The sequence below is a fragment of the Physcomitrium patens genome, chromosome 12, assembly GCF_059467195.1.
Source record: "Physcomitrium patens ecotype Gransden chromosome 12, ASM5946719v1, whole genome shotgun sequence".
NCBI classification, from domain to species: Eukaryota; Viridiplantae; Streptophyta; class Bryopsida; order Funariales; family Funariaceae; genus Physcomitrium; species Physcomitrium patens.
Window position 1 is genome coordinate 7,283,596 of NC_143421.1, and position 9,683 is coordinate 7,293,278.

General features: G+C 34.1%; 1 protein-coding gene across 1 annotated transcript; it reads left to right on the plus strand.

The window, feature by feature from the left end:
- The first annotated feature begins 5,272 nt into the window (after positions 1 to 5,272).
- LOC112289741 (6-phosphogluconate dehydrogenase, decarboxylating 1) lies at positions 5,273 to 7,397 on the plus strand. Its single transcript, XM_024535241.3, has 2 exons — positions 5,273 to 6,263; positions 6,586 to 7,397. Exons 1-2 carry the CDS (start codon positions 5,375 to 5,377, stop codon positions 7,215 to 7,217), a joined length of 1,521 nt encoding a protein of 506 aa, XP_024391009.1. The 5' UTR covers positions 5,273 to 5,374; the 3' UTR covers positions 7,218 to 7,397.
- The last annotated feature ends 2,286 nt before the right edge of the window (positions 7,398 to 9,683 follow it).

The following is a 9,683-nucleotide window of genomic DNA, read 5'->3' on the forward strand; positions in this document are numbered from 1 at the left end:
ATCTTTAAATTTTAATAACCTTATAATGAATCATTTGATCAAGCTCAAACTTATGATATAAATTCAATATAATAATAAATACTTAATTTCAAAAAATTACTTGTAGATCATCTACCAATCTTACAAAAAAAATTTAAGTGTGAGACCTTATTATTTTTTAAAAATCCAAAGTCACTTCAAAACAAACTTAACTTTGCAAAGTCTTTACAAAGTCACTCAAAATCAATGTCCAAAGAGTCTCTTTTTAATTTGCTCTTAAATCTAGTTTTTTAATCAATTAAAGATGTTTATATTTGTTGTAGATACACAACTTTGTGCCTTGAGGTCTGATTTCAATCTTGATTTATAACAACCTTCTCTAGATATCAATAATTGATTGAAAAGTTGAAAAATTTAGCTGCAATCAATTTTTTATAATTAGAATATTTGCAATTAATCAATAAGCTTGACAACCTTATACATTAACATCTTTGGCATCTCCTTGTTGTTATCATCTTTGTTGTTATTTGTTTTTGTTTTCAAGTTTTATTTTATTTTATTTTTTATTTTATTTTTATTTTTTATAGTCTATTAGAATGAAGTTAATTTTAACTTCTCTAAGATGATTGAACAAGTTTTTAATGTCCATGCATATATTAAAGTAAAGCCTTTGTATTTGATTACAATGCTCTTTGATCACATTCGCAAGAGGCTCAATATTTGCACTAACAACACATCCATCTAACATTGAGTTGCTACAAAAGTTATAATATGCAAAGCAATTTGTAATTTTTATTAATTTTAGATCAAATCACTATATTGCTACAACCATTTGAATGCCTTTAAGAATAAAGCTTTTCTTAAAATCTTAGACATGTTGGTCAATCTACTCTAGAAAGTATTAAGTAAAGTATTTTGGATGATATGACTTGAAATTCTAAATGATTTGAGTATCTAGATTAAATTCTTAATGTTAAGTTACAAAATAAATAATATATATTTGAATTATAAAGAATAATATTATACTCAATGAAATCATTAATTTAGATGTGTACATTATAATTGTCAAAAATAAGAAGAATCTTGCATCTATTCATGTCTTAATTGAATTCTAAAAGTCATAATTTGAAGAAATTTTGTACCTTTAATATATTTTTATTGGTGTTGTAAATGCATCCTAAATTATCATGTTTGATGTTTTTGAAGTAGCACAAGTTGAAATATTTGCCAATTATCAAGAGCAATATTTGGAGACTATCATTATTATAGTATTTAATAACTATGATGGAATCTTTATTTTATTTTTTTCCTTTAAGTTAATTTATTACAAAGAAATTTTTAACTTGCATTTGGTAGAACATGCCAATCTTATCTATATTATAAATATCTTTTTACTTGTAACAGCTCAAAATAATGTGACTTGATAAGATGTATTCTTCAATTAATTGCATCTTACCAACATCAAATGTTATTACATTAGGGGGATTTGAATTTGAAACTTTTGAAAAACCAAATAATTATATTTAGCACTTGATATTTCTAGGATCATTTAAAATATCAAATTCAAAATATCACTATTCAAACTTTATTATTATCTTTAAATTTTTGAAGTATCACTTGATATTTTTGTGATTTAAAAAAGAAATATAATTTTTAATATTTTATCTGCTTTTCTTTAGATATTTTGATTTCAAAATCATCTACCTTGCAAGGTGGGTGATTTGGTGAAATATTAAGTGATATTTTGAAATATCACGAAATACTTTACAAGTGAAATAGCATCTAAAAAAGCAAAGTTTAAATCCCTCCTATTTTTTGAAATTCTTAAATTAACTATTTAAAAAATCAAACTTCATTTTAAGTTATAATTGTCATAGAACCACAAGTAATTTTTTTTAATAAATTTATTTCTTGTATTAATATGATCCTAGTTGATATTGATATATTTAGTGAGAGCTTTTTCCACACTATTATACAAAGGCCACTAGTGGATTTTAATCCTAATATTGCTACCACTTACTTCAAAATATGACAACTCATTGGTATGTTGCAAGGTATGTAAAATGGTGCTTTGCGCCACCTTCATGCTATAGGTGTTTGATAATGAATTGACAAGGTCATTCTATATTATTTGGAGATTTTTTTTTTTTTTTTTTTTTTTTTTTTTAAGATTTCAAAGTATAATACATATAATATCAATGAATTTGGTACAAATAGATTTTTGGGTGGCATAGTTGTATATGAAGATATTGAATAGGAAGCAAAACATTTGGTACAAATAGATTTTTGGGTGGCATAGTTGTATATGAAGATATTAAATAGGAAGCAAAAGAATGGTGAACAATAGAAAGGTGTAATAGAAAAGAATTCTTTTTGTATACCTAAAATCTTTACATTCTTTTTTTTGTTGTTGCCATCCCTCTCCTAACTTTTATTACTAGTGATAACTTCTTATAAATTATAATTTTAACCTAATCTTGATGATAAAAATTTAAAAAGATTCTAATGTGATCATTTATTTTAATTCAACTTTTTAATATGAATAGCTTTTTTAGTAAGAAATTTTAAAGATTAAAATCAATAGGTATAATTTTTATTAGAAATTATTATAGTTTCAAAAAAAACAAGTAAATTGAAATAATAAAATATTTTGAGATTAATAAAATAAATATTAGTTTGTAAGCTAAAATATAATGAGTGAAGATATAGAAAGCATTGCATTGATCAAAATATTTTAATGCATATTACAAAATTAGATTCATATAAAATATTAATATTTATATTAAATATATGTATATTTAATTTAATATAATTTATTTATTTTATTGATTTGAGATTCCAAAATAATAACTAAGTTGATAGTTAAATTTAAATTTTTGTTGTTTAAGACAAAAATGGTAGTTACTTAAGAATAAAATTAACACTTTCACAAATCATATAACTATTTGAATTAAATAAAGATTTAAAAAGAGGCCAATTTTGGTATTGATGAGGCCTTCTAAACATTCATTAGATATACTCATATATAATATAAGAAAATTTGGCCATTTCAATTATTTATTAATTAACTTGTATATATTTGTATAAAATATGTGGTGGAACAAATGCTTAAAGATTCATATAATAAAAAATTAAGAATATTATAATTTATTTTTATATTTTACTTGTAATATTTTAGAACAGACTTTTAAAATAAGACGTGAAAATATAAAATTATAATCAAAGAAATTTTAAAATTGCATAAAATTCTATTTGATATTTTAATCAAAAGGTTATATGTATTCAAAAAGAAATATTTTTTTGTATAAATAAGAGGCTTGATATGTCAAAAATTCAATTAAAATTGCATTATATGCTTTTCAAAAATCACTATAAAAACAAGTATTTCAGTAGCTATCAAATGAGGATGTTATATATTTAAGGTCCTACAAAGAATATATTTTTAAAAAATAACATAATTACTATTGTTGGTTTTTTATTTTTTATTTAGCTATTCATTCATTATTCCGCTTTTGTAATGCATTCATAAAATTATAATTCCAATGAGTGTACATAAGATTTAAAACTATATTTGATTTTTGTATTACAAGAAATTTTAAAAAGTTGTTATAAATAATATGTTTTTAGATAAATTTTGATAAATTATCTATATATATATATATATATATATATATATACTTCTTAATTTTTAAACTTATTAAAGTGATTTTTTATAATAAGATATAAAAATACTTTAAAAAACAAAAAAAATTGGTATTTTTAAAATTTAGTTAAAAATCATATAAACTAAAGCATTTTCTCTTCATATTTAAGTTTATGAATATATAATAAAGTAAAAGAAAAGAAAAAGAAGAAAGTTGAATAATTCAATAATTAAATATAGCAATTTATTAATTTTAGAAAATTATGACTTAAGACAAAAAAAAATTACAATTATATTATAACATCATGTCATACAGCATTGTGTAATTCAAGCCACTATAAAATTGTGCAATAAGTTTATAGTCTATTGAATAACATAAACAAGATAGGTTCTTAGATACATCTTTAACTCCAATTTTTTGCATGATAATCCATGTAGGACTAATTCTCAATTATGACATGCAAGTTAGATTTCTAATGTATTCTTATTCTATATGTGTACGTTAAAATTTAAATATGAATATTTTGGATCTATCATGAACTGTTAAATTCTACAATAAATCTATTGAATAACCATAATTAAGGTGTTTATTATTTTATTTTGTATAGAACAGCCAAGTTCTAAATCTAAATCTGGCTAAAAGTTACTTACATATATGTATATATATATATATATATATATATATATGTATCATAAAAATAATTAAGTTAGAAATGAATTAATTTATAAGTCTTTATAAAAAGATTTATACAACACATATAATTTTTTGAAAGTTAAAAATGTATACATATTAAAGAAAACGACATAAAAATTTATTTATTGTGAAAATCCGTATCAAAGACTTAAATAATTCTTGCATTGCATGCCATTAACATTGAAGGCTTACATTTCTAATTATCTTTCTAAACAAAAGAATTCATCAACTAAATTATCAGCATCAACCCATTTTTTTGTGGTCATGAAACCTTTGACGGTTAGTTTTTTGTTATTTTCATTGCTTTAAAGCTGTTTATTAAAAAAAATCACTAACTTAAGGGTGACAAGCAGGCCTAACTTAAGGGTGAGCAAATCAGACCCCAACTCACCAGACATTAGGAACAAACGAATGACAATCACCATGGATGACACCCCCTCAACAATAATGGATGAAAAATGTAGTAATTCCATCCAAACCCTAAAACCAACAATTATTAGGGCACCCACTTTCACTCACGTCCTTTGCCAACAACGACCATGACCCGTTGACCACAATCACGAGCTGTGAATGTGTCTCGAACGAATGAATTACTGAAATGGATGAATGATATCCACGATAAAAGGGGAGAGGTTCCCAGTTGAGCCGCCAACGGAGTCGCGCCCGTTCCTGTTGACGTTTACCCGTAGGTGATTTACTTTTTCAGATAGCGGGCAGCGAGTAGCGTGGGGAGAAAAATGCGAAGGAGGCACGGAGCGAGCTCGCGAGGTTGCAAGCCCGGAGGCAAAGAACACGTGCGGCGATGGCGTGGCGACGGACGAGTGACAGGGAGGATTACAGTATTGAATGCCTCGGCTTGCTAGGCAAGGTCCGACTCGTCACTCTAGATCTTCCTGTGTTTGCCCGTCCATAGAAAGGCGCCCAGAGGTCGATAATTTCCCATTCTGACGACCATCGGTGTGGAGTTCTGAGAGTGTTGTATCTGTGTGTTGTGTAGTTGCTGTTGGAGATATTTTCCGGGTGATTGGGCGTGGTTTGGGTGTTGGGTTTTGGAGGAGATGGCTTCTGATGGATTATCGCGCATTGGGTTGGCGGGGCTGGCTGTGATGGGCCAGAACCTGGCGCTGAACATTGCGCAGAAGGGGTTCCCGATCTCTGTGTATAATCGCTCGGCTAACAAGGTGGACGAGACCGTGGAGCGTGCTAAGGAGGAAGGGAACTTGCCTGTGAAGGGATTCAAAGATCCGGCCGAGTTTGTGAATTCGATCCAGAAGCCGCGATGCGTTATCATTTTGGTCAAGGCAGGGTCGCCAGTAGATCAGACGATCGAGCTCTTGTCGAAGTATCTGGAGGAAGGAGATTGTATCATCGATGGGGGGAATGAGTGGTATGAGAACACGGAGCGTAGGGCGGAGACCGTGAAGGCGAAGGGACTGCTATACTTGGGAATGGGCGTTAGTGGAGGTGAGGAGGGCGCTCGGCACGGGCCTTCTCTCATGCCTGGAGGCACCCTGGAAGCTTATAAATACATTGAGGATATTGTGCAGAAGGTGGCTGCGCAAGTCGATAGTGGCCCATGTGTGACCTATGTTGGTCCTGGTGGGGCTGGAAATTTCGTGAAGATGGTTCACAATGGGATCGAATATGGGGACATGGAGCTCATCGCCGAGGCGTACGATGTGCTTAAATCTGTCGGTGGGCTGTCGAACAAGGAGCTGCACGAGACTTTCTTCGAATGGAACAAGGGAGAGCTTGAGAGCTTTTTAGTCGAAATTACGGCTGACATTTTCTCCGTGCCGGACGATAAGGCTGAAGGTGAACTCGTTGATAAGGTGTTGGACAAAACGGGCATGAAGGGAACAGGGAAGTGGACCGTGCAGCAGGCTGCAGAACTGTCCGTGGCTTGTCCCACTGTTGCGACGTCTTTGGACTTGCGATTTCTTTCAGGTTAGACACGGTGTACTTTACAATCCTCTTCTTTCCTTTCCCCCTTCCCTTAGCGTCTAGTTTTGTGAAAGAGATTGGTTACGTTATTTTTTGAACTCTTATGTCAACGCGAGTGGTGGAGTTTCTCTTTACCCGTGGGATTGTTTGTCTATCAGCAGGGCTTGATTCTTTTTTGCACATGCTGTAAAATTCACTGATGACCTTGAGTTCACATTCTTACGCCCCTTGGCCCTATTGGCTATCGCTAATGAATCATGTGGATTTGGCATTATTTTCGCAATACTGTTAGTAATGGCATTGGTCACTGCAATGTGTTCTTCAGGTTTGAAAGAGGAACGAGTGGAAGCGTCCAAAGTGTTCAAATCATTGGGAGTCAGTGACCTACTAACCGAGGTAAAAGTAGACAAACAGGAGCTCATTGACAACGTTCGCAAGGCCCTGTATGCGTCAAAGATCTGCAGCTATGCCCAAGGCATGAATCTCATCCGTGCCAAGAGTGCTGAGAAGGGTTGGAATTTGGACCTGGGAGAGCTGGCCCGAATCTGGAAGGGTGGGTGCATTATCCGAGCCAAGTTCCTGGACCGCATCAAGCAAGCCTACGACAGAAACCCTAAGTTAGCGAGCTTGTTGATAGACCCCGAGTTCGCCAAGGAGATGGTGGAGAGACAAAGCGCATGGAGGAAAGTGGTGTCTCTGGCGATCGAGGTGGGGGTGAGCACACCCGGAATGAGTGCAAGCCTTGCATACTTCGACACCTACAGACGAGCTCGGCTTCCTGCAAACTTGGTCCAATCTCAGCGTGACTACTTCGGCTCTCACACTTACGAGCGTGTTGACATGAACGATGCTTACCACACCGAGTGGTACAAGATTGCGAAGAAGCTGTTGAACGACAGGGCGGCCATCACAGGCGAGCAGCTCACAATTGGGTCTCACGAGCAGAAGCATTCTTGAGTTAGCATATATATATATATATATATATATATATATCCGGATCAAGGTGTAATAGTACCTTGAAAGCTGTAAAATACTTTCCATTCCTTGTTGAAGCCAGGGGAGCAGCTGCTTCGGAACCCGTATCAGGGCCAAGAGTTGTGCAAGACTGTGCATGTATAATAAAGTGCGTCTTACCCAGTTTTGGTCTCTCGGCGTTGTTGGGTGCTGATTGGATTTGCTCTGGGTTCTGTGCTTGATTTTGGATTGCAACTCATCGTGAAGGATCCAATCTTGCTCTCTTTATCTCTGTGTGGTTTTGGCTTCTGTTCCCCATTTCCCATGACTGACATTTTCTAATTGTGGTTGTCATTTGTGGTCTCATGTTTTGTAATCTAAGTTGTGTGCTTTTTGTTCTTTGGAATCTACACTGGCGCCTACACTAGCGTAGGATACAGAAATGTGAAAGAAATGGATGAGGTTGTTAGAATATCTAAACCCTTCCTCACTGGGTCCTTGGGGGTGCCTTTTGTTCCATTCATGCGCTAGTTGGGAGTGATGCCGCGGGTTGTAGCGGTGTTCTGTAGATCATTGTGTTCTTTTTATGGCTTTTTACAAGTGTCTCGTAGCAGTGGAGCTGGCGGGGTTGCTATGGTTGGCATTATTCTGTGGTAGCTCGAGAGGAGGTGGCCTTGGACTGTGGCATCAGTGTTGCCTTGCTTCAGAATCTTCTGGTGTTCGCAGCGGGGTAGGATACTTGTTTCGGAGTTGACCGTAGGTTTCTGTGAAATATGTCATCTCTGTTGCTGTTCAATTGTAGCTGCTTTGGCATTCTTAGGTACTGGAATGTTACCCCAATTTGAATTGAGAATGTACATGAGGTTTGGATTTCAGAAGTCAGTGGTTTTTGAATAAGCAGTGTCTTTCATATGCGAAGTTTGATTGTTGAAGTTACTTGGATGTGTAAGAAACGTCCGCAGCCCTAAACCTTTTGCGTCGTAGCTTTAATCATGTAGACTTAACAGTAGGCGCTTCGAGACATTTCTCTAAATATTCTTGTCTGATCACGAGTTGCTTTAATTATTTCAGAGAGGTACAAAGTAGAGGCCTCATACTGAAACTTGAAAGTGCAAGCAATGGATTCTCCACAGGTCCGATATCTGATATACTCCCTAGGCCTGTACATGCCTGCCCTTAATGCCTTGTGCTCGGAATGTCTCAAACTCTGATCGGAGTAGGTTTTCAATAGTGCGGCTAGGCCATGCATAACCAGTACTAAGACACAACCTTTAGTAAGTGGATTTACGGCTCATCAAATCCACATAAATTCGTAATGGCGACAGTGTAACCCGTCTCTTGAAGCAGAAATCTGCTTCTTGTTGGTTGGGGTTAGTGGTAACTGAGGGACGAGGTAGGATGAACAGGTTCAGTTTCCGAGAGAATGAGACACACAGAGAGAAGAGATGTATTTGGCAGTCGGGGGAGAGGTCCAGGTTTCTCATCTCGTTGGTAGGCCAGTGACTCCCCTAACCAACCACAACATTCCTTTAGTGCTGACGAGTAGCTCGTTTATGTTCTACTCAGCCTTTGCAAAAGCGTTTGGGTATGGTTTTTGGGGTCAATGAAATAGGAGTTAGGGCTGCATTAACGGAATTGTCCGATAATAAGATGCGCTGCAGAGATTAGAGCTGACGTAGTCCCTTATCATGATCAGAGGTTATTGATGTCCACGTGAGCATTGGATTGCTGTTTACGCTCCTCTTTGATTAGAGGAATAATTTCATTACAGGCTTGTATTGTTTATCTTGTTCATGGTTTAGAATTTCAACTGCGTTGGCTCATATTTGCTTAGAGTGTTACACTATACGTCGATTATATACAATCATCTAAAGTTGGTGTAGCGAAGAAGGTTATCAACTTCACGTCCATTGAGCCCTAACTGAGATTGGTGATGGCATCGATAACCCCGACCAAGATTACTAGATTACCGCTCATAGAAACTTCAAGCGCAAAGGCAGTCCACTCATCTCCGAACATGTTTAAGCAATGCAGAGATTTAAGTTTCAACATGCATTAGAATTTTTCCAGCAGATTCACCTTTTTATCACCATCAATAGTATTGCTCTCATTTATGTGCATCATCCCTAAAGAAATGTCCACAACATCAAGTGCATCATCCCTAAAGAAATGTCCACAACATCAAGTGTACATGAATTTGGCATTGAAGCTAGTTGTTGTTTTTTTTGTAAAGAGTTCCAATAAATTTATGGATTCTTGATACTTAAATTGATAGTTAGGAGACAAAGTAAGAGATGATGGCTTTTAAATCTTTTAAATATTTCTTACCAATTTGAAAAGTGTCATCTTTTTTCAAAGGTCTTTCAATTTTGTATCTCAAGAATTTTGATTTTTTATTTATAATTGTATTTTGTATGCATGATGAGTGCGCAATAAGTAGTTGGATCAATTAAGATTTTTTTTTAATTT

What these genes read in the sequence shown, in the direction of transcription:
- LOC112289741 (XM_024535241.3), top strand. Translation starts at nt 5,375, where the DNA reads ATGGCTTCTGATGGATTATCGCGCATTGGGTTGGCGGGGCTGGCTGTG. An exon ending in GGACTTGCGATTTCTTTCAG is followed by an intron (nt 6,264 to 6,585) that starts GTTAGACACGGT and finishes TGTGTTCTTCAG; the next exon opens with GTTTGAAAGAGGAACGAGTG.